Raw genomic sequence first — 25,787 nt, 5'->3', positions numbered from 1 at the left:
AAAGCAGAACAAGGCAAACCTGTTTGTCTTTGTAGTCCTGCAGTCACCCCGCCCCCTGCGCCGTGTGTCCAATCAGACACTCCCGCCCACATCAGGAAGTGTTCCAGGTCATGTGACCAGCCGAGGCCTTCCTCTGTGAGGAATCTCCATCTCTTCACCTCTCCGCTCTTGGACCGCAGTGGAAACGGGTCATGAAAACTAGTCCAATACCAAACTAATCGACTCAGTGAACTAACCACATTTAAAAAAGAATCAAGTGATTAGCTGCACAAACAAACAAATAAGTAAATCCATAAATAAATAAAATCACCAACAGACCTAAATATGGTAATTCATTCATTAAAAATGAGTAAGCAACTACAACTAAACTCAACAAATTGATAATAATAAGATCTATGTAGAAATAATAAATAAAGAAAAATAAGTAAATAAACAAGGAAAAGTATTTGAAATAAGAAAGTAAATTGGTAATAAATAAATAACAATAAATAAAATTTTTAAGTAAACAAACAAACAAATCAATAACAATAAACAAGCTTAAGTAACAAGCAAACAGGTTACTTAAGAATAAACAAACAAATAGGAATTTAAAAACATTAGCAACTGAATAAACATGTAAACAGATGAACAAATAAAGAAACAAGTACGTGAATTTATAAATCAATAATAGTAAATAAACAATAAAACATCTTAGAAGGTGAGTATATAAATAAATAGATAGATAGAAAGTAAAAAAGAAAATATGTAAGATAAATAAAAATAAACAAGCAGGTAAATAGATAATAAATAAACAAATATTAATTTAAAAAATTGCAACTGAGGAAACATGTAAACAGAGAAAGAAAATAAAGAATCAGTAAGTAAAGTTATATTAATAATAGTGAAATTTTTTTTAATAAAATGTGTTAGATAGATAGATAGATAGATAGATAGATAGATAGATAGATAGATAATTTTCCTTAAGGAAATAAAGAAAAAATAAGCAAGCAAGTCAACAAAATAAATACATAAACAACCAACAATGTTTATTTTGAAATAAATATATAGACTTTATTTTTATTTTTGAGGCAGACGAAAGTCATTTGAGAGAACGACAGAGAGAAAGATCTTTCTCTGAAGTTTAGCTGCTGTGTACTCAGTAAATAATAGGCACCACTTTCCCTACCTCTAAAACCTGATTTGGATTGGACTACTGAAGTACATTTACATGTAAACCCTATTTAAAGGTCCAGTCCTTTCACCGTCCCAGGTATTTCCTTGATGGTCCTGCTCAGCAACAGAAAGTGCTTTTTGGTAGCTTTATTTCTGAGAGTGTTTGGTTACACCTGAATAAAAGACTTACTGTTTGTTCTCAGCTGAATTAACTTTTTTTTTTTCTTTTTTCCCTCCCGTCTCTGATCCTACCTGGGAAAATCCCTCTATACCTCTGGAAGTCATAAGACATACTTCCACCTATCGGCGGTATGGCAACATTGAACCTGAATGGTTCCAAAACACAGCCTGAGGTTTCTCAACCTTTAATGAGTAACTTACCAGGACGGAGTTTTATGGCCATTGTGAATAGAGCTGTGTGCACACTCATGGAGGCGTGACTGTTAATGGTCTACTCAGCACTGCTGTGAAGCTCAGAAGAGCAGGGATTTACGGGAAATTCTGAGAAATAGGTCAAGGGGAATGAATGTCTAACATTTTGCAATGGAGAATTCTGTCAGTGCAGAAACCAAAAAAAAAAAAAACTATATTTATTGTACTGGTGCAGAATAGCACTTGAATAAGAATAACTAAATATTTATGGATCTTTAATGATATGTATAATATACCATTATATTTACAGTTTACATGTTGATACTGTACACATACCGTATACTGTACTTTAGGAATGATAATGACCTCGGCCCTCTCACAGCTTTTCATCGACGGCTTCTTAGCTGTTTTTTTATGTAAATGATTAGATGAGCTAATAACAATAACAAGTCACCTGAGAACCAAACAAGGTGACTCTTATCAGTGAGGTGAGTCACATGGTCCGACTCAGTGAAAAGAACCGGAACTTACATCACATCTGTCTAGTTCTCTCACCTCAGGCAGATTCTTTCACAGTGATTCAGGATCGACTGAAATTACTCAATCAAAACAAATCCTGGACCTGAGATTATCTTTATCCTATATGGCAGCCACAATAACATATATGCTTTAATGCATGCTACCAAGGAATACAGAAAAAATGAGATTTTATTACCCTGATTTCATCCAAGTCAGCTGAGAGGTTAACCATGTTGGGAATTTGCTATCTTTTGTTATATTAAGTTTATTTTATATCTCCTTTTTCATTTAATATCTTTCTATTTAACCTTTTAATTATTTCAAGATTTTTTTCCAAGACAATTCTTTTCATTGTTCTAATTTTAATGCTGCAAATCAAGGTCTGTGAATTTACCCTCTATGGTTCCTCCCTCATCTAGTGTAGTCATTTTTATATAAAAAAAATTTGAAATGCACAAAGTTAAAGGCACATTTCAATCATTTAAACATGTGCAAAAATACTTGTTTTCTATATATATAAAAAATAATTCCTTATTTCGGTGATTATACAGTAAGTTACCAAATGCAATCCTTTGCTTGATTAAGGGTTAAAGTCTCCTGTGTTAAAAAATCTGGAAATCCTTTGCAGTCAGCACTGTTTTATATACACTACATACTGTGTGCTCGATCAACCTCCTAAAAAACTAACTTAAGAAAGAAAAAGAAGCACGGATGTGACCTTGGATGTGGCCTTTGTATCTACACACCATATGAGAAAATCACCCAGCACCTCTTTTTCTGATTGTGTGAATGAAGTACGACTTTAATATCAGTTCACAAAATGACTGAAGTACAAACGGATGAATGTTCAAGTGGTTTATTTTCACCTATGCATAAAAGGTTACTTGAAATAAAAGTTTTTTTTTTATCTGATAAAAAAGAGCGTTGTTAAAAAAAAAAAAAAAAAAACATACATATGTAAATCTATTTTCACAGGAGCATAAAAGCGGAACCATCACCCGCGGGCGTGTGTAACAAGTATGAATGTGTGAATGTGTGTATTTTACAGTCTCTTCTGGTCAGTTCATTTCGATGGAAGATTCAAAAAAGTGTAAATGTTCCTATCATGTGTCAAGTTCAGCATGAAGAACTGTTTAAAACACTGAGAGCCCTTGTGCAGCTGAAGAGTCACAGGGTTATTGTCTTCACAAAGCACCTTCTGAATACTATCAAGTTGTTTGTAGGGGAAAAAAAAAGCGAGTTCGGTTAAGCGTCAAAAAGCCAAATTACTTTGTTTATGTCTCTCAGGGCGCCTCGGGGGGGCGCTTCCAAACTCTGATCCAAACACGAGAAGCGTTATCATTTCCATGTTTACTCAATGTTCGTGTAATCATTGTGCAGATCTTCAACACAGAGCAATACCCAGACATCCTACAAACACACTGTGTTTCCAGAACATTCTTCTCTCCATGTGTTCCTCTCTGTGCATTTACTCTGCATTCAAGAACAAAATGTCGTGCATCTGGCGTTTGAGATCGGAATCTTTCCTATTGTTTAAGATCCAAGAAAAGAAGCCGTTTTACCTGAAAGACTTCCTCCTAAAATTAGCTCATATGTTATAAAAGGTGTTAGCCTGATCTTTTCGCGCAGATGAACACTGGGTTGGTGAACGTATTTGTTGCCTGGGAAAATATCAAAGCATGTGGTTGAAACTTTTTTTTTTTTAAACACCACACAAAATTATTTTTGAATATCTGTGGGTAAAAATGAACAAAGTGCTCCAATGAAACATTTCATGTATTTGCGTCATGGTGGCTTAGTGATTAGCATCGTCGCCTTGCACCTACAGGGTCCAGGTTCGATTCCCACCTCACTTCGGGTTTCCTCCGGGTAGGCGGGTTTCCTTTCACAGTCAAAAGACATAAAGATTAGGTCAACTGGCGCTCCCAAAATGCCCATTATATGTGTATTTTCGTGTGCATGTCCTGCAATGGATTGGCCCAGAGTGCCCTAAGTGGGATAAGCTCCAGGCCCTTCTGCGACCTTTTTTCAGATGATTACAGTGCCATAGCATTTTCTTGAACTCTCGCATATTAGAGTACAGTGTGTCTTAAGATTTTCCTGCTCAAACACACCATTTTGGCAGAAGACACAAGCTTTTGGTAAACCTTATAAATCAAACCAATAATGGAAGTCCATCTCAGGTAAAATCTTACTTGACAACCTGTCTTTTTTTTTTTTTTTTAAATGTTACACAAACTTAGACATGCTGTGATCAAGATCTAGCTAACACTTCCGTGTCCTGATAAAGATCTGGATATACACCGATCAGCCCTAACACTAACAACACTAATAACACTAATAACACTGGTTATCAGGCAAAGAATTCACTGTTGTACCGGCCTCCAAACTCCCCAGATCTGTTTGGTAAAACAAGTCTGATCCGTTGCAGTGGAGGAAAACATGCAGATTAGGCGTGTGTGTGTGTGTGTGTGTGTGTGTGTGTGTGTGTGTGCGCCCTGTTCAGGGTAAACCCTGCCTCGGGATAGGCTCCAGGCCCCCCCACAACCCTGTATACAGGATAAAGTGGTATATACGATGAGTGGTAAAAAAAAAGGATTTTGGAGTCGATACACAAATTGCCACACTATGCAATTCACAGACCATTGGACGCCGCCTCTTACATTTGCCTTGTAGCACCCGAAAAAACAACTCTTGACGACAGGGGTAAGTGACGTAAGTCTAAGTGTTGGTGTAACATCTGTATAACTAGTAGTGTTTAAGCAGGAAAGTCATGAGCTTTAAACCCTGACCACAGATCAGTCTTTGACGCTGCTTCCTTATTCACCTAGGTAAACCCTCTAAAACATTTCCTGAAAATCAGTACAAAGTTGAAATTCCTCCATCGCTCTTTCTCTCAAGACAATATGCAGTTTTTGTCCTTGTCTTTGTCCTTCGCACTGAGACTTTCTGTCCTCCGTCTCCTCCTCCTCAGACTCCTGCGCTTGCTTTTGCCCTCCGTCTCTGCTCTCTCTCCTTCCCTCTCCCTCTCCCCCGACAACTGAGGAGGCAGAGGGATGCGCTGGCCGAGGAAGAAGCCCTCTTCTTCGGAGTCGGAGGAGGACGAGCAGGTCGAGCAGGAGTCCTCGTGTTTGTAGCGGGTGGAGTGGAGCGTCAGGCCGGACCTTCCGTCTCCAGGCGAGATGATGGATGGTGGGCGTGAGGCGTGCTCTCGTTCTCCTCCCCTCCACTCCAGAGAATCCAGGCGAGGTCTGTCGCGCCGGAAGTGTTTCTCGGTGCCCAGGTGGAGGGGGGAGTCTGAGACCAGACGGCTGCGCCCAGGCGGGCTTGTGCACCCTTGGCGAAAACTGCGACGATACGCACCGTCTAAGGAGAGGAAAAGATAATGTTATTTATGTAAACAAAGCTAAATTTCTTACCCACACTACTTTAATGCACCATATCATAAAATGTCCATAAAGACAAGATATTCATAAAATCTGCCAAGCTTTATGGCATTTATCCATTTCTATTACCCAAAAGGTCCATCCGAGGAGGCATTCCTCCTCGATGGTGCAGTTTGTGTCGAAAACTTCCATCGGCTTCGTCTTCCTCGTCTTCCTGCTCTACCTCATCTTTGTCTTTCCTCCCAATTTCAACCGCATCATCCTCCTCCACCTCATCGTCCTCCTCTACAGAATAGCTGGAGCTGATCGGCTCCCTGAAGCTGACCCTGGCTGTGCTGCTCCGCCCGAACTGGGCTGGAGGCGGAGAGGGGTGGGGCTCATCGGACGGCGTCAGGATCGGTAGATCATCAGGGCCGATAAAGACAGGGGGTGGAGGTGGTGGGAAAAAGTCTGCGTCTTCTGCCGCGTCAACTTCTGGCGAAGGGTGGGAATGAGACAGAATTCCTAAGAAAAACAGGAAAAGAAGAAGTGTAATGTATTTAAAACATAAAAACAGTATGTATATGTAAATTTTCATCATCTGCTGAAATGAGGTGAACTCACCCGAGCCGCTCTCCTGTCCCGCAGTGTCGTTTGCTGTCGAGGTTCCTCTGGAAGTACAGCTGGGTGGGAAGGACCCGAATTCTGCGTATCCGTTCAGCTCCACTGTGTACTCTAGCCCCGAGTGTGTGTCCATGTTTGAGTGGTCTCCGTTTGGCAGCGGCCCCCACACGTTGCATAAGGTAGGAGCGTGTGGGCTTTGAGGCTGAATTTGTCCATATGGTGGAGGTGGAGGTGGAGGCGACGGGCTGCCATTTTGTACGTGGAAAAAGGATGTGTGCACACCTAACAACCAAGACAGGACATGTAAGCATTCCACAACATCTGTAAGCACGGATAAAATCACAACAACGGCATGACTTTTACTTTATCATCAAAATGTAGGCCGGATGTTTCGTTACGTGAGCACTGGTTATACTTTATACCTCTGCTTTCTGACAGAGGGGTTGATGTGGTGACAGGAGAATGTTTAACAGTTCCAGTGGTGATGTTGCTGCCCTCTGGTGGCCGCAGAGGTGGATCGCGTTCTTGTATGAGTTTGTGCGAGGTCGATTTGCACTGCAGGGCCGAGTCGCAGGAGTCCGAGTTATTGGGGTCTTCCCCTAGAGAGCAGGATCGGGAACAGAAGATGAGCCCACCGCGGGGGAGGAAAGGTCTGCCTAGCAGGGGCAGCCGACAGCGGGCGCAGCAAAAACACACCTCGGACGCATGCCAGTGCTGCCCCTCGTACGTCATCTGCCCCTGGTCTATACCTGCAAATAAATCATGTTAACAATGTACATGTTAGCCTATAAGTTTTATCTGTAGAACTATATTACGTAACATCTTTCTATGAGGGGCGTTCAAGTCAAACCAGGACTTTTACTCTTTTGTGTTTACATGTCATGAGTGATTTACGTCTTAATGACTACAGCAATTATGCAAAAATTGCATTCTTTTTCAACTAATCGATGCCACACTATACTACACGGGGCGTTCAAGTCAAACAGGGACTTTTTCAAAAGTCCCATTCTGACTTGAACGTCCATAGACAACATCCGAATGAAATTGCTTTTAAAGTCTGAAACCTATACAGAAGAACAGCGTTGTTAACTTGCCATTACTTAATCATGTTCATATCTTGTATACACTAGGGGTGGGGCGGGGTGAGGGGGTAAGGGTGTGTTTCCATTCCTGGAGCTCCACAGCGTTACAGAGTTTAATTCCAGCTCTAATCCAACACAGCTGATCCGCTTCATCATGGGCGGACTCGGAATATTAGAGCCATGTGTGTGTGTGTGTGTGTGTGTGGAAATAAACTCTACGCTGGTGGAATGAGGTTAGCCATCCCTAGTAATAAATATATTCAGCATAATCCCTGCATCATTTTATCACCCAGTGCCATTGTTTGTGCTCATCATGTGTGTGCATGAGCGGTGAGCGTGTTTACCGATGTGCTCCCCGCAGGTGTCGCAGTACTCGGCGTACAGCGACTCGTAGCAGGTACAGCAGTACGGCCGGCTCTCTCTCATGATGTAGCGCTGACCACCGAGCGCCGCCTCACACTCGAAGCAGCAGAAGTGCCTCATGTGCCAGTGTCGTCCCTCCGCCTCCGTGCATTCGTCCGCCAGAATGATCTAACCACAAAGAGAGGAGAGAGGGACAATGGTGGGTGATTAGAGTCGCTTCAGGACGCTTGATAAAACACTGCTGCTGAGATGAATTAGGAGTATTATACAGTTAGGGAATTAGGGCTGACCTCATCACAGGCCTGACAGCGGGGTTTGATGCGCTCGGCGTGGTGACGCCCGCAGTAGATATGGCCGTCCTGGTAGAAGTAGATGAGGTCGACTAGCAGCTCGGAGCAGGTGGCGCACTGGAAGCACTGAGGGTGCCAGCAGGCGCCATGACCCGCACGCGAGGCGAACACGGCTATATCTCCTCCGTAAATCTGCCTCCCACACTGAGGGGCGAAAGAAAGCAAACAAAAAGAGATGAACAATCAAAAGCATATACGTTTTAAAGAACATACAGGCATGCAGAGGATAATGTGGACTTTTTTAAAGCATATGATTCCTGATCATCTCAGGGCTTTTAGTATTAAACTCTCAGTTAAATAATAAAAAAAAAAAAAAAAGTAAAAGTTTCAAAATATTTCAAAGACATAAGTCAAAGTCTAGATTTTTTAAAGAGGACCTATTCTGCAAAGTTCACTTTTTATTCAACATTTCACGTTGCCACGTTTGTGCTTTTTCCATTTTTTTGCGTTGGCCTCGTGGGGTTAAACAAGCGAATTAGATTTTCCCCCTCTAATGACCTCATATCAAGAGACCCGCAAAGTCTAATCCGAAGTTTGGGCTTCAGCTCTTCAATAAGCGTCTTACTGTAACGAGCACTGTTGATTGTTGAACCTTTTTCCTGATAATGTTCCAATACTGGCCCTTGAGAATCCCAGAAAACTGTTAGCATCAATTTTCCGGCTGATGGTTGACTTTTGAAAACTGCGATTAAGTTTCTGTTCGTTTACTCTCAGACTCGTAGTGATGAATCCGTGTCTCGTCACCAGTAATGATTCTCTTTAAGAAACTTTCAACTTTCTTAGAGTATCAGTTCAAACTTGTTTTGCAGATTTCCAAACGCCATTTCGGCACCAGGTTCACCCTCAGACCACAAAAAGTGAATCACTGCACGCTGCTCTTTTTTCGTAGAAATCACAAGTGGTGCATCCATTTAGTTACAAATGAACTGATACAAAACGTTCACACCTCACAGCTGAGTGACTTAGAAGACAGTAGCCTTGAATGAAAAGTGCTGATAAGACCCGGAGTGCGGATATTTTTTGACTCACCCTCATACATATATTTTTTCCACTTACATTGTTCGTCCAAAACGTGGTTGGAAGAAACCTGAAAATGGGTCAGAGATACTTGCTAAGCATATGAACCTGAACGTTTCTGGTCCCTGCATACTGATTGGCTAGAAAGATGCACTTCCTCGAAGGGGCGCTACAGGTTTACAGACACTGAAACTGCACATCTGGAAAAGGAGTGAAATTCAAAGAAATTCACCCATGCTAGAACACAGGGTCACAGGGGCCTGGAGCCTATCGGGGTAAAATCCTCTACAGGGCACACATACAATTCGGGGACACCAATTAACTTAATCTTTGGACTGTGGAAGGAAACCGGAGTACTCGGAGAAACCACTACACCACTACATTTTCTCCTTCCCTTTCGTTCCCTTTTCAGGGTCTCCACATTGTTCTGAAATTAATTGGTACAGGTTTCATGCCGGATACCCTTCCTGCCACAACCCACCCATTTCTCCAGGCTTCAGACTGGCACTGATGATCCTTTGCATCTCCAGTGGCTGGGATTTCACATGGGTATAGGGTTAAAGGGTGCCAACCTGTTAATGGTGGGGCTCAGTGGAAGTGCTCTCCTTAAAGGCCATAAATAGGGAAAAAAAACTAATTGGCTTGTTTAAGCCCCAGCCAACACAATATATATATTTTTTGGTTTGTATACACACACTGGAGACCCATCTAAAAATGACTTTTAAAAAGTGATTTTTGCGTAAATTAGATCACCTTTAAGTGATGCTGCTTCTTTTGGTTTGTGTCAAAGACCTTCTATACTCAAATACACCTTCGTCTCAAAGAACACGTTTTAAAGCACTAACACACAGTGATAAGTGACGAGTGAATACATTCTCAGATTCATTCTGTAATTAGATTACGTAACAAATCAGGGGAAAAAAAAAAAATCAACTCGAGCCTGCTGTCTGAATGTAACCTGCACGCCGCAGCTGCAATTCGGTCTTAAGGTAGTAAACAATCCACAGAATGACTTCGCTTCTACTTCACACGACACTCCCACACTTTTAAGCGAAACGTGCCCTTGTAAATGTCATCGGCGCAGCTTTATCACGAGTCGACTTAAAAAAAAAAAAAGGAACAGTAAAGCTGCTTTCTACCACTTAAGAGGTCAAAACAGTTTGTTTATGAACCCTGGAATGACTCAAGCAGCTCTCAGGTTTGCTTTGTTCCTCCACCTTGGTGCAGATCAGGCAACTCTACGTGCGTTCTGCGAATCCATAAATCAAGACTAGAAGAAACAAAGCGTCGCTCCCAGGTTCTGACACACCCTCCCGGCATGAATTCATCAGCTAGGGTGCGTTCACAGGGCAACTGAACGTGGCACAAATCTTCAACGGCTGTGTTGCTGGGACTTGTGCGGTTTAGGGTCCTCGATCGTGTCTGATGACTGAAGGAGGTTTGGGTCTGTGTTGTTGATGACGTCGTGGTCATGCTATCTAGCTTATAATTACACCTTGCATATTCAATTTTCAATAATTGCCTAAAAAAAGTTAGAAAGACATTAGATATTATCTTTCTCTGTCTGTCTCGGGTTACCTGTTGGCAGATGGCGCCGGTCATGGTGACAGGAAAGAGGCGGACGATTCCCCGCCCAAGGTTCTCCCTCTTCCTCTGCTGACTGAACAACCGCAGCTCCTTTTTCTCCTCCTCATCCAGAGAATTACAGTACTGCGGCTGCACAAACACACACATACACGTCCAAAAAGTTCACTAATCAGGTACACAAAAGTCAACTTGCTGGTCAACACTGCAGGTCCAAAAGCATTTTCTTACATTTTCCTGATAAAAAGCTTAATAACAGGATGCTTTTATTCCTTTTAAGATTTCAATATTTCGTTTAAAAAAAAAAAATGTGCAAATTCCTGAGATATAAAAATCTGGATCCATCATGCGCAGGATAAAGCTCTTCCTGAAGATCAAAGAATGTTGCAATGTCTTCATTTGTATTACTTTGCATTTCATTTGCATGTTGGTGGCATGCATGTTTGTTTCATTTGCATTGATTCATTTGGCTTCCTGTTCATCACATTTTGTAAAATTTGGAACTGGCTGCTCAGTCTGCAAATTAATTAATTTATTGATTGATTTATTTTTAAGCAAATATCGGTATTTATCTGTGACGCATGACATCACTCACGCCCAGCTGATGAGCTCACCCTGTGCCCAGACTCTCAATATGTCAAAATATTTACGTGAAAATCAACACGTAATTATTTCTGGTGAGCTTAAACCAGCCTGGGCTTTCTCATCTGACCTCGCTCATCACGCCTGCCTGATCTAAACCTAGCTTGTCTAACACCGACACTCAAAAGTTAACCGTGATGATCAACTCAAGCTCTCGAGGGTGTGTGTGCAAAGGTGTTCCTAATGAAGTGTCAATCTGCTGATTTAGTCATTTGGAATGTAAATGGCACAGTGGCACAGGTGCAAATAACAAAACGAACCTGGAATTCTAAATTTGATTATTGATGTAAAAAAAAAATTCTTGATGCGTGATTAAATTCAATCTTTCCCCATCAGCCCTGATTAATCCACAGAGAATCCTACTTAGCATGAATCCCAAGCAGATGTTCGATCAGGGCTTGGATTAAACCCAAGAGTCGTGATGTAAAAGGGGATGCTGAGGGGTGAAGTGTAGAGCATTCTGACCTCACTGTCATGTGCTGGGAGCTGATGGAGAAGCTGTTTAATGCGATATCTTTCTCCGGGGCTGTTCACGTAAGGGATCTTGTCCTCGGGAATACAGCCGAAGTACTGATATACCTGCAGACACAAAAGGCTTTAGGAGAACCGAACGCTGCACGTAGCAACCGACACACCCACACACACTGATATACAGTACAGGCACAATTTATTATTAATCACTGGGAGAAGGAGAAGAGTAATGGGAATGTTCAGCACACTGTAACATGAGGCGCCCGCCTCTGTCCACCCAGCCTGGCTCCGTGAAGTGTAACGTGAGCTCCCAGAACTCTGCACAATAGACAATACACACTCGCTGGCTCGGTTACTATAACAGTGTCAGACTGAAGAATGTTAGCAAGCAGACGCTTCGCTACACATCTTTCCTAGCCGGAGATTATTTAAATCGAATATCAGAATTGATATTACAACTGTACGTGTGTAAATTAGCTTTAAGGACAGCATCAGAGTTTGTTTTCTTATTTGCTGAAAAGCACAAACGTGTAAAAGTGTGCAAGCTTCGTGCTTGATGCATGGGGAAGCAAGCTCGGGTTTAGGAAATAGATGACAACTAAAACTTTATTAATGATCCCATATGAGGGGTGTTCAAGTCAAACCGGGACTTTGGACTTCCGTGGAAAGTACCAGTAAAAACCCCCTTTATTCCTCTTTATAATCCCCTGCTACACTAACACACGTATCCCAGCGATTCACTAGTGCTTACATACCAAGTTTTTCTAAGTGCGCAAAAGCCAAGATTGGACTGCGAGCTTCACATCTGAAAAGCTGGCCTCCCAGGAACTCCTTTAATGACCCAAACACGTGGAAATCACTTATATGGTGGTCAGGACAGGGTGTGTGTGTGGCAATAACTCCCAGACGAGTTCCTGAACAGAAGCCTTTGCTGATCAAAACAGGTTTTTTTTTTTTTTTTTATTATTAAAAGGAAAGATCCATTAAAGGAGTTCCCGGGAGGCCGGAGTTTCAGAAGTGAAGCATGCAGTCAGATCATGGCTCTGGCATGCTTAAAAAACTTTTTACCTTGTTGGTATCTAAACATAAGTGCATTGGGATAAGTGCATTGGCAGAGCAGGGGATTATATAGAGAAATAAAGATTCTTAGAAGTATTTACTCTCATAACTGTGTTCTGTTATTCTGCACAATCACAAGTCCCGGTTTAACTTGAACAACCCCTCACAGGAGCAAAGATACTTTCTTTTGGTTCTTTAAAGATGATGAAAATAGTTAAATATCTGGTTTATTGTAACCTTATAACTGGAAATACTACATCAAGTTGACTATATTTTTTTAATTGCACATTAAACAAGAAGTGACCCAATGAATAAATACAACAATCTGCCTATAGTATATGCACCAGGCTAGCTCAAGCGCAGGTTACTAGTCTAGTCTAGTCTAAAGTTTACATTTTTGTTCTGTCCAGTGCACATCTTCTGACCTGCTCGGGTTTGACCCCAGGAGGCACCCAGGCATACTCCTCCGAGGCGCATCCCGAGTCATCGTCCGAGATGGAGTGCCTCTGGAAGTCGGACACCAGCTTCATCATCATCTTCTCCAGCTGTCCGGGCACCGAGCGCACCGCATGCTCCTCACGCACACACTTGCAGTGCACGCAGATCTTCCTGTGAAAGTATGAAAAAGGAAAATGAAAATCTTAGAAGGGGAGTCATGAGGACATGAGCACTGGAAGAACAGAAAAAAGGGAGGATTTGTACCTAATCCCGCTGTAATTATATGGATACACAGCAACTAGGAGAAAGCATTGTAACCCAAAATGTACCTTAACCGCCACAATAAAAAGTAACTCGGTTTAGACTTCATTATTTAATGCTATTTTGCACTTCTGTATAGACTCCATTAATGCACCTTTCCATGGATTGACATGGGATCTGTCAAAACAGGTCAGGCTAGACTGCTAATGCGCCTGTACACAGAGCAAATCCTGCTTTCTTGGCACAAAGAGCTACAGTAACATTGCATTCCTTGACTCTACCTAGGAGGAGAAGGAATAATGAACCAAAGATTATGGGTTAGGATGACTTAAAGAGGAAATCATACAATTTACGGGATACTACAGGATTTCTAATCTAACCCCGAGCTTTTGTTTGTATCTGGGATGCTTGTGTGCGATTCCCATAGACAAGGATTTCAACACGTTTCATTGTACTAAAACAGCAGTGTATTAATTCACATGAACAGGTCTAAGGAGTACATCATCTCTCCGTGCTTGGTGGGTTTCCTCCGGGTACTCCGGTTTCCTCCCACAATCCAAAGATATGCAGATAAGGCTAATTGGCGTTCCCAAATTGCCTGTAGTGGGCAAATCGTGTGTGAATGTTGATCAGAGGTCCTACCACGATTGTAAGAATGGGAATAAATACAAGGCCTCCACGATCCCTAGTTAGACTACAAAGGTTTCTTAGATGTGGATGGATGGATGGTATAAGTCTAAGGGCCATTGTTGAAAACTGCGCACAGTTATTACCCTGAAACAATGAATGTTTCTGAATAAGACCAAAGTTGAAAAGTTGAAATTTTAAAATGTTCCCTCAACCGAAAACACAGACTAATAGAGATCCATTTATGTCATGTAATGTTTCCTGTTGTTCTTTTGTTTCCCTTGTTACAAGGAAACTCAAAACGTTATCTGCACTTAATCACAGCTACGCTTCAGATGTAAGCAGATAGAGGTTAAGTTGAAAAAAAAAAAAAAAAAAAAAAAAACTAAATTGTGTTCCTTTAATCCTCTGATTTCTCTAGATTTTAATTCCTGCACTTTATCTTCACAAAACGAGATTCCCAGCCGAGCATGTAACAGCTGGATCAGTACGCAACTTGTCAGTGCAGAAATGCAATTTCACGCTTATGTCTTCACACGGTCTTAGCTTTGTAATGGAGACGTGACATCATATAAGCATAAGCCCCCTCGGCGTGACTCCTAAACCCTGTTATTACCGCTCGCTCGCTCTTTTTCACTCTCTCTCCCCCTCTCATACACACACACACACATAGACTGATATCTGTTGGGGCATCAACTCATTTACTGAGGGACGATAAAGACTATTTATGTACATTAACATTCCCTTCAACGATTTCCCTTTTTACACGAGAAATAAAACACTATGATGGAAATGATCCTATTCCACTCGCGCAAACACACAGCCGGAGAACGACATGAACAAGTTGGGAACGTTTTTAACTGGAGGTTGTGGTTCAATCCCACAACCTCCAAGCCACACGTGCGCACACATGCACACGCACATGCACACGCATTTACAGGAGAAATTATCCGCTTCAGTGACAAGAACAACACAATCAATCACTCAGCATTCCTGACCCGCTTTCATATTGTTCGCAAAAAAATTACAAGCAGGAGTTACATCAAAGTAAAACAATGACGATAAACAAGCAGGACATGAGAACCATATACGCACTGGATGTAAAGTGGCTTCCAGGATCAGATTGACAGGAGGCATGCTGTTATGATTTCATTCTCCTCTGCCCCTGATGTGACCCATCGAGATCCGGCAGGCTGCGAGCGCTGTAGCGTACTGACACGCCGCCAGAGACGGAGAAAGAGAGGGAGAGAGGGAGGGCGGGTGCGAGAGCCGGTCTAAAGATTAGTGGGTGTGTTTACACACCTCTAAAGTGATAAATCCAGTCTCCGCCCTGTTTTATCAGTGGAGTATAAGGGGGTGAAATTTCTACTTCTAATGAGGGAGGGAGAGAGAAAGTGAAGTCTTCCTCAAACAGGTCAAGGGCACTGTGCTGTTTAGTGGTAAGCATCTTGTTATAAAAGAGCTCAAGAGGAACATGAACAGGCTGCCAGGAGACAAGTTGCCACTGTTGAGCTCTTGACCAAGGCTCTTAATCTTATCTGCTTCAGGGGTGCTGTAACCCTGCTGACCCTGCGCTCTGAGCCTAACTTCCTAATTATTTCACTGTACTGCAAAGTAGATCCGACAAATAATTAACTCTTAATTCAATTCAAAATAAAGGAAATATTATCTTTATAACAAAATGTTTTTGTTGTCGAACTCCTTTTTGGCTGCTCCTTCTTTTCGGAGGCTGCTTCAACAGATCCAGCATTTTATTTTATTTTATTTTTTCTCTTGCACTTAATGCACTTCCTGATGCAATCCTTCCCGATTTATCCAGGCCTGGGACCGGCACTAGGGGTGTACTGGCTTGTACAACTCCCCAGGGGCCAGGGTTCACTCAAACAATCCACCAGGGAACCATCAGTATGACTAAATATAAAAGACAAACAATGACATTTTTTCTATATACCAGACATTTACTCAGTTCATATTTAAAAGAAACTCTGCTACATATAAAACTCATATAAAAACCTGTATTTAGAGGTCTCTCAAGTGCAACTGAGCCAGAAAACAAAATATTTCAGACTCCCAAAACAGTGAACTATTAAAAACCTGATTTATTATCATATACTATACATATACAGTGGGCACTGGTGACTCAGTGGTAGGTTTCTCCCCTGCCATGCGGAATGCCCGGGTTAAGTTTCCACCCAATGCCCAAGCCATTGGCTACAGTCCTAACCCTGGATAAAGTGGGAGGGTTGTGTCAACAAGATCATCCAGGAGACTGGATGCAGGGGTCCTCGTAAGCTGTCACTGAAAGGTTAACGGTCTTGATCAACAGTGACCATGTGACAGTCATTTGTATGGAACTCTCAGCAGCCCTGCAGTCACTGAGCGAGCCTGTGGTTTGTTGTTGGATACACAGTGAAAGACACTCCTTAGTTTTAGCATTCTTCTTAATGATTAGCTAAAACGAGAACACAAATCACTTAGAGTAACTGTTCGCCAGGAGTCACAATATGATGAATTACAGTAAGATCTATTAACGCAGCTATGTTGCATGTTATGTCCATCACCAGTCAGCCTTTTCTATCCCTGCTTGATATTGGGTGTTACGGAAAAAGCTTGTATTTAACGGCAGTGGACTAGACGCTACTCAAGAGTCTGGCACTTCCAATCAAGAAAGAAAGTCTGGCAGATGATTTGCATTATCTGAAATGGATCATGCTGAAACTCCACTGAAACATGTGTGCAACTGGAGACTGAATACATGAAGCGTTTCCTGCATTAATATTGCTAGTTTTAACCTAAATCTGAATACTTAAAAGTAAGTAATATGGCACCAATGGACCATTTTTGAGGTTTGCTCACCAAGCAAAAATTCAACATGGCCATTGATGAAGAGTTTGTGGAAACCATCTCCTGTTCCTAATGTAAAAGTTCACTAAAACTGCTTTTAGTACATTTGTGAGCATCATGTGAGCAAAGAGGAAATGGACTTTCCAGGTTCGTTCCTAGATAAAAAGTCATAAAGTTGTCTCAAAATGGTGGCCGGTGAGGTCCTACAGTCATAGTGCTGTCAAGTTCTCCAAGTACATTCCAAAATTTGCTCAGTTATTTTTCAAACTGATTTGCTTGCCTACAGAATTAGCATGAAACTAACTTTAAATATTCAAAAGAAAATAATTATAGATTTATAGTTCTAACATAGACTGTATAATAAAAGTGCTGAACAAACTCTCTGTTGCATCACCCACAGGTTTTCTAAAGAGCAATTTTAAAGCTCAACTGTGGAAACTCTGGTTTTCGCCATCTTGGCAGGAGCTGACTCTGCTAAATCCCGGTTAATCCATAAATACGCAAATGGGCGGAGTGAACAGTTATAGTTGTCACGAATGGGAATTTTAGCTAAGGAGACTAAAGACGTTTTCACATTAGACACGATCGATTTCTACCCGGCCCAGGAACGACTGCTCCCCCCCTGCTGGCTAGCGTTTTCATTTTTGCTTAGTTTATAAGCTGCTATTAAACACAAAAGAAGAAGAGAACAAGAAGGTTAACCTTCTTGCTATGCCTTATATTATTGATATTTCTGGAAAAAAAAAATGGCAAGAGTGATGCTTTCCCATGCCTTTCTACTTTATCAGCTATGGCTATGTAGGTCAGAGGATGAGATTGGTGCGATGTGAAGATTTCGTAGGAGACCGATGACACGGATGACATCGCGTCTATACAGCGACCTACTTCCGTTCTCAGGTACTGTACAATTGGTTCCATATCTGATCCGATCCGTGCCCGGAATCGGAATTGGAAACTCGTGCCCGGGTCTGCATAAAAAGCTGGCCTTAAGAACTATACAGCATACCCGGGCACGAGTTTCCAAGCACAGAACAATTGTGTTCTCACTGATCAAAATGAACCAGACTTTGCGGTGAAGAGTTCTTGGAAACCCGTGATCCTTACTGAACAGACTGGAACAGCATGTTTTAGCCCTTTTACTTATGTCCAATGGATCACCTTCCAGTTTAGCCCCATTGGACATATTCTTAAAATATTGAGCTTTTTAATCAACGTCTGACATTAAAACCTTCTCAAAGCCCCAAATCCGCAGACTCCAGGAAAGTGCTTTTTAATTTGCATCTAATGTTAACCTCAATAGTCTTGTGTGGCCTAAAATAGCTTGGGGTAAAAATCTAAACATGTTATCTTACTATTTAAGTGGAAGTTTATGCCCTTAGTATACATGTCTGGGTTGTGCAAACAGAGAGTTGGTGCCTTATGGCTACAAAAAGCGTAAAACAAGCTGCTTCTTTTAATTCTCCATCTCAGGGGCGATATGGTCTCCATTTTGGAAAGCTGCCACTTCCATTTCCTTCACATATTTATACACAACATGCATCCCTTAGTCCTGCCATTGTCTTTTCCACCCTTCCGTGCTTTATATCTGTGCCACAGACCAAAGCGTGCCTTGCTATATACAACAGCTTTCTTCCATGCCGTTCATCCATCATGTAAGAATTATGGGAGTCATTAGGAAAACAGCGGTGATGCACGAGAGGCCCGGCGTTCACAACGTCAGAGGCTTTAACGGCCTGAGCCTGAGATAATTTAAACACTGCGCGTTACCGTGGCCCATTACGCTCTCGCTCCTAACGGTGCAACTCGTTGCCCTCGTCCATTCGAATGCCCTTTTAAGGGCAAAATAATCACGAGATCTTCGCACCAGATCTCAGCAGGCCAAAAATATGCCAAAGAATCTTATAACACTGTATCAGCGACTCGAATAATGAGCGTCAAGCGAAGGCTGAATGTAAATGAACCTGGCTGCAAGATGTAACTGTCAGGTTAGATTCTACTCCTGATACAAATGTATGAGCCAGTTTTACATTAATCACACACACACACACACACACACACACACACACACACACACACACACACACAAGCTCAATCCAAAATATAGACTCAAATATCTGTAACATTGATACCGCCAACATCGGAAAAAACAAACGCTAATTAACACACTCCAGGACACTTTTGTTCGTGAATACACACTGAGGATCAGAACAGAGCCGTGAAGATTAAGCTGTGTTGGTGAAAGCTCTCGAGCCCCAGTCTACACATGCAACCTGACCTCTGCCTGAGTGCAGTCAGGACGGTGTGTGTGTGTTTGGTCAAGTGGTATAGCAGCAGGCAGTAATGCCACTATTAACAGCTAGACAAATAGTGTGCATAAACCTGCACACACACACACACACACACACAATCAGTATCATTAATGCTGATAATGAATGCTATGCTCTGCTAGACCTAAAATTAACCCTTACATTAACCTCAATAACCAAAAAGAAACATTTTGCAAACCTTCCCACAAGGTTAAATCTGGCAGGGGGAACCTTCCACACACACACACACACACACACACACACACACTACTTAAAGTCAGCACATTTCTACTAAACCGCAGACACGAATTTATCACAAAAGTCATGTGACAAACTTTCCCCAACTGTCAGATTCTGGGATGTTTCTTGACAGCATGTCAAACTCAATTAAGTCAACTTATATATAACTCTAGAACACGAACACAAACACACACACAATCACTCACTCTGCTGATATGTCAATCATCTCTTCAGGCTTATTGAGAGTGTTAGTTAGTGAACCAATATGGCAACGCTGACATGGACATGAAGGCTTCTTAGGGTATATTTAGCTTGGCATCACTGGACAGCCTTGTTAGGTGAATTAGCCAGTGAAACACACACACACACACACACACACACACACACACACACTCTCTCGGTATAGACTAAAATGCAACTCCAGCTGGACATTTTGTCATCAGATTACACTGCAGCTTTCTGATACACGAAATCGCGAATTGCGTACATGAAAAAACGGCCAAACTCCAACAATCTGAACTCGTTAATCCTGGTATGTCAGGGGAATGATCTGGGTGACAGGAGCAAAATAGAGAGTGGAATGTAGTCAGACCGCTAAGGGGATCAAGTGGGGAAAAAAAACTGTTTAAATCCTTTGGGTTATTTTTATTTTTTTAATCATGAGATTCATAGCTTTGAAATATGCTACATCACATTTCTGTGTTTTGAATTAACCTCTGTCTGATTCTTTTTTTTCTTCAGAAGAAACGATTCCAGTAAGCACGGTATCATTAGTGACGGATACACCAATTTAACAACCTATTTTTATGATGAGGTATTGTTACTATACAGCATTTAAAAGTCAGGCTCGTCTCATTAGTCTCTCTGGAGGAGACAGGAAGCAGATCGGTGTCTCCCCGAGTCTAAACGCAATCATTAAATCGCTGAAATGAAACCCATGACTCCAACAGGGTCCCAATTTAAAAAGCGTTAAGTTACGTTATCATAGCATCATAAAAACGCTAGCAGGATGTTGTGGTTTTTATCAGTATATTGAGATCTGATTAATTTGATTAGTTAGCAAAATAAATATATAAAAAAATGGGAATGTTACTGGTTTATGGATCAATTACATTCATTCCAGCATCCCTAGTACATAATAACTAACAGAAGGAGAATGAACTCTCTGGCCTTGTTAACAAAAAGTCAGATGTCATAATGCAGCTTAAAAGTGTATAAACGTATATGTAAAATTATCATTAATCAGTACACATCAAAACCAGATATCAAGTGATGATACTGTTACCTCAGATCGCCATCACTCCACTCATGCATCCTTTGCTGCCCGAAACCATCACCCTCATGATTAGAATCCTTCAACCTTCAAGATGACTTGAGCGAGTGAGGCATTCTTCATTGGGCAGCAGGAGCGTCAGAGTGCTGACTCAAACCAGACGCCTTTCTCCCTCTCCCTCGCTCCCTGGCTTCCTTTTCTTCCTTTCGTGCCCCCAGGCCGTAGCAGCTACACCGAGCCTCAGACAATAGGTGACTTCGCTCAACTTGCGCAAACACCTCCCTTCCCTTATTCCTCCCCTCCCCTCCCTTCTTCTCCTCTTGCGTTTCTCCCCTCTTATCGTCCTTTCTCTCCTCCCTCGTTCATACCGTGTTTCAACACGACTCTTTCACCACCCTGCAATATGGATGAGAGGTCACGCAGTAGGTTAGGTAGAAGTGTGTTTAACTCTAAGAGAGATGGCGCTTGCCACATATGTCAAAGATGAGCACACATCTTACAGTATTAAACAGATTAAAGAAGAGCCCTGGCTTATAACTTCCATGTTTTGTTTTTTTTTTTACCTTCTGCTGACATGGCAATGTCAGAATGATACAGTTCAGACTAGACTTAAAGAGCATTTAAATAATTTAATGCCTCAAACAAGCCGTATGAAGGCATGCAATAAAAGCAGAACATCAGGCTTATGATAACAACCTGTCGATCGGTCCGTCAGCATTTGTCAGGGAAAAGAGTTGGCTCGAAGCCTCGGTTTGCTTTCAAGCTTGTGTCATCCTTCTTACTAAGTTTTATTAGACAAGCTTGTTGCTGCTGCTGTATTTGTAATCCCTGGAGAAGGGAAAAACACTGTTGCTCTTAGGCTGTAGGGGAAATTTATTTCTGCTTGCATGATTAATGTTTTCCTGCAAAGACCTTTGTTTCCCTTGTCAATCATTGAGACACTAGACATACAAGTGGAGGTCAAATGAAACCCGGGACTTGTGATGAATTTACTTAAGAATGAAGCAGGAAAACTGATTGACATTTCCAGAGGACTTCATGCACAGGACGGTTGTGAAACTTTAAGTCAAAATAAATGATAGGAATGGTTAAAAATTCTCTTCTGGAGGTGGCTCGGAGCCCCATGCAGTCGTTCCAGTGAACATTCAGCCAGTGGAACACCTAATCCACTAAAAACGACGGGTAACTTGTCGCCAACTCAAGAAAGAGACGCATCTGTCTGTGGGAACTGTACACACAATCATTCACCAACACCAGGAATTCAGCTGGGAGCTATTGCCACATCCCAACCTTGCTCCAAGCCATTTCCACATGTCACTGGGCCATTAAAGGAGTTCCTTCAAGGCCAGCGTTTCAAACTTGAAGCCGGCAGTCTGTTCATGGCTCTGGTATACCAAGAAAACTTTTGAATACCTTGTTGGTATCCAAACACTAGTGAAACACTGGGATTAGTGTTTTTCAGAGTAATAAAGGGAGTTTTTACTCTCTCCGCAGCACAATCAAAAGTCCCAGTTTGACTTGAACAACTCTTGTATCACAGCATCTTTGAGGACGGGTATGAGAAAGAGGGCAGATAGCGCTGATACCTCTGAGAAAGTTATGCTGGCTGGTTGGTTTCATAGATTTTGGAGGAAGCAAATGGAGGAAAATGAAAACATTCAATTAGAACATTCCTATTAATAATTTTCTGTTATGATTGAAAAAAACATATCTGACTAAATATCCATATCCAGCTTTAATAGATATAAAAAAAATAAAAAAAAACAGGAATTTGTATCTGAAGGGTTGAAATTCAGGTGTCTGAAAGGTTTTTCCACATGAAGGAGTTTGAAAGCTAGTCTGTTAGCAGTATTCAAGATTTCTAGTTAAGCAAAACTAAGATGCTAATTACTGTGCTAAGCTACCTACAGTAACTTTGCATTATTGCCTCAAACTATGAGTGCCAAGTATAAAAAGAAAGAGAAAAAAAAAAAAAAACACACTAATATGTTGACATTATAGTTTGCAGAGAAAAATCAAACTCACAGCTCACAATAATGTAAAACTCGTTGTTTTGAAGTTACCTCAGAAAATGAAAGGAAACTTTAGCCTGCATAACAGTAGCAGTTATGCTAAAGAGCACATAAGGGACAGATGGACAATCGGTTGAGGCGTGTGTTATAGTGTGTTACTGTGGCAGCCATTAGCGAATGACTAATCGCTTACTGAAGTATCCTATGTAGCTGTCTGTTTCAACATTCGGGGGTTGTGTGTGTGTAACTTAATAACACTCTCTCCCAGACTGGACAACTGCCTTTACGAGACATGCTTTAAACCCGAATCTGCACGTGTGGTCATGACAAGACGGATTGGTCCTTCGGCACCTCAGCCAGAGCAGCCAATTTGGTGTGTTAGACGTAAGATAAGATTCGATACGGGGACCTTAATTGAGTCGCGCCGTCTGGGAAGCCCCATCTGTCTTACTGAGAAAAAAAAAAAAAAAAAAAAACACACAAAAAAAAAAACGTTTTATGTTAACAAAACAGCCCGAGCTGTCTCACCAACTCACCAAGTATGTTTTTTTCTGGGATAGAAAGTTCTGGGAAAATAAGCACTCTAAAACAGATAGTCGCCGCCGAGCTTTTAGAAACACAGCTGGTTCGTATCAGGATTTCGGATTTCGGATGGCGACTAGCGCTAATCCGCGCAGACTAGTGGGGGGATTTAAGTGAACTAGGCCCCTATTCCAGATACCTTATAACCACAGCAGAAGAAGACCAAATCACCTCGAAGTAAACACTTCTAAACATTCCACATCCTTTCGGGTTAATAAACATCTGCAACTAGTGTATTTCCTGACCCGTTGGGGGATGAGTTGTCCCCTATAAAGCTCGGTTTTAACTTTCATGCTGGCTTCATTTTTTATGCGTTGCCCATTAGCTAAGATTCCCCTAGACTTTCCCTAGACAAGCCCTTACTTATTAATGAGTACATTAATTAAACGAATATGTAAAGAGAGCGAGAGACACACAGAGAGACAGGGAGACGAGGAGAGGGAGAAAGAGAAAAGAGAAAATAAATTGATCAGGAGAGACAGAGCAAGAGATACAGAGAGAGATTGTGAGAGTGGGAGAGGGTAGCAGAGGGCATGACAAAGAGACAGAAAGAAAGAGACAGACAGAAAGAGAGAGGGAGAGATAAATGGAGGGAGAGAGCAATAGATAGAAAGAAAGAAAGAGGGGGAGAACAAAGGAGGAAGACACAGACAGAGGGACAGTTAGTAAGAGACCGACAGAAAGAGAAAGAGAGAGATAGACAGACTGAGACAGATATGAATAGAGAAAGATAAGAGAAAGAGAGGAAGAGAGACACAGCGAGAGAGATAAATAAAAAGAGTGGAAGAGAAGAGAAGCAATCAGCTAGAAAGGGGGAACAGAGGGAGAGTGAATGAGGAAAAGACACAGACAGACAAACAGACACAGAGATAGTTGGATAGATAGAAAAAGTGAAAAAACAGATGGAGAGGGAGAGAGACAGACAGACTGTGAGACTGACAAAGAGAGATAAAGGAGAGAGGAAGAGAAACAGATAGAACGAGAGAGACAGAGATGAATAGAGAAAGAGGAGAGAGAGAGAGTGAAGGAGGAAGAGAGAGAGCAAAGCAAACAGAGAGACAGACAGTGAGAGAAACAGAGAGGAGAAGAGAGGAAAAAAGAGAGAAAAAGATAGAAAGAAGGATAAATAAAGAAAGGGGGAAGAAAAGAGAGAGCAAGACAGGCAGTGAGATAGAGAGAGGGGGAGATCAGACAGTGAGACAAAGAGAAATAAATAGAAAGAGGAGAAAGAGTGAGGGAGGGGAAGAAACAGACAAAGTAACAGAGATAAATAGAGAAAGAGAGAGAGAGCAGAAGAAAGAAAGAAAGAGATAAAGAAAGAAGAAAAAAGAGAGAAAGATAGGGAGGGAGAGAAAAAAGCAAAGTGTGTCAAGAGTTGATAGCTCAATTGCTGAAGGTTTGGCAGCAGAAGCAGACCTTGAAAGGACTAATCTCATTAGTGTGACAGTGTGGACTGGGACAAGGAATGAGGGGCCAGACGGACACGGGGGGGAAAAGACCGAACCGAAGACAGAACAAAAGAACCAAAAAAATAAAAACCAAAGACCCAGAGAATAGAATAAGTCTAGGCATCTAGAAGTCAGTGAGTTAAAACTTTACAACAGGACACTTAGCTCTTAAATAGTCTGGAGTAGAAAAGTGATTGTTAATTGTGTTTTCTCCGGATTTAGTAAACCCCTTACACACAACTACAGGGTGTCTCAAAATGCCTCATACATAGAGGGCAAAATGAGACTTTTTACGAAACCTTTTTTTGTATTTTAAGTATGGCTGACGAGGTGCTGGCTTCACTGTGCATGGAAACCTTCGGGTCGCTGTATAGAATAGAGATACTTCCGATACCGTCTACTCAGAATTTTAACTGTAAACTTTTTATCTAGCCTGTATGTAAGACAGGTTATTTGATTACCACTAAATAACTAAATAAATCATAAAATGTTCTGATAAAATATGACTAACTGATTAAACGCTGATAGATTTCCTGAGATTTAAAAAAAAAAACTATATGAGCAAGAACTGAGAACCAATTTGCCTAAAATGAAATGGTATTCCGCTCCGTTGTAGACATTTTCATCAATGCTGCCCTGCTGTGACTGAACATCTGTACGCTTTCAATCTGGTGTCAATTTAAAGAGAGATCACACACACTGATTAAGTAGAGATCTGATTAAGATAGACACTGATGTATGACTTTGAAGAGGGGGGTAAAATGGGGGCAGGTTTTAGAAGCACTAATTCGGTCAGAACAAACACACAAGCAGACACATACAAACACACAAATCTTTCTCTCTTTAACCGCTGGAATTCCAGATGTGTCCTGCAGCATTTTGTCAGCATTATGCATCTGGCTATTTTACTTGTCTATAATTTTACTGTTCACATCACCATCATGCCACTGAGAGAGTGTGTGTGCTGTATATGTGTGTCGATATCCGTGTTCTCGAGTCTAAACAGGAATTCCAATGTCTCATTTAGTTAGATATAGATATTTTGAAGGTGTTTTCTAAATAGAGAAAGCCACTAAGCGACAACCATTCAGTTTCTACGCACATACATGATACGGCGCTTTGATTTCAGCTAACATACACATGGTTTATGGTCGAA

General features: G+C 41.5%; 1 protein-coding gene across 3 annotated transcripts in view; it reads right to left on the bottom strand.

The window, feature by feature from the left end:
* Window positions 1–3,762: 3,762 nt before the first annotated feature.
* The window catches only part of prickle3 (prickle homolog 3), a 34,172-nt gene continuing 12,147 nt past the window's right edge, over window positions 3,763–25,787 (bottom strand). Inside the window, exons 1-10 of one of the 3 annotated variants that reach the window (XM_053504788.1) lie at window positions 20,602–20,795; window positions 13,026–13,209; window positions 11,536–11,649; window positions 10,423–10,560; window positions 7,768–7,971; window positions 7,459–7,645; window positions 6,455–6,781; window positions 6,033–6,314; window positions 5,559–5,933; window positions 3,763–5,409 (exon numbers count right to left, since the gene is read on the bottom strand). In XM_053504788.1, coding sequence (XP_053360763.1) covers window positions 4,940–5,409; window positions 5,559–5,933; window positions 6,033–6,314; window positions 6,455–6,781; window positions 7,459–7,645; window positions 7,768–7,971; window positions 10,423–10,560; window positions 11,536–11,649; window positions 13,026–13,209; window positions 20,602–20,630 — 2,310 coding nt within the window. In that variant the 5' untranslated portion in view covers window positions 20,631–20,795 and the 3' untranslated portion in view covers window positions 3,763–4,939. Of the gene's footprint in view, window positions 5,410–5,558; window positions 5,934–6,032; window positions 6,315–6,454; window positions 6,782–7,458; window positions 7,646–7,767; window positions 7,972–10,422; window positions 10,561–11,535; window positions 11,650–13,025; window positions 13,210–15,021; window positions 15,126–20,601; window positions 20,796–25,787 lie in introns of those variants that run through there. The other 2 variants (XM_053504789.1, XM_053504787.1) reach the window with 2 other exon arrangements.

This window comes from Clarias gariepinus, chromosome 9 (assembly GCF_024256425.1).
Source record: "Clarias gariepinus isolate MV-2021 ecotype Netherlands chromosome 9, CGAR_prim_01v2, whole genome shotgun sequence".
Taxonomy (NCBI): domain Eukaryota; kingdom Metazoa; phylum Chordata; class Actinopteri; order Siluriformes; family Clariidae; genus Clarias; species Clarias gariepinus.
This window is presented reverse-complemented; position numbering and strand designations above follow the sequence as displayed.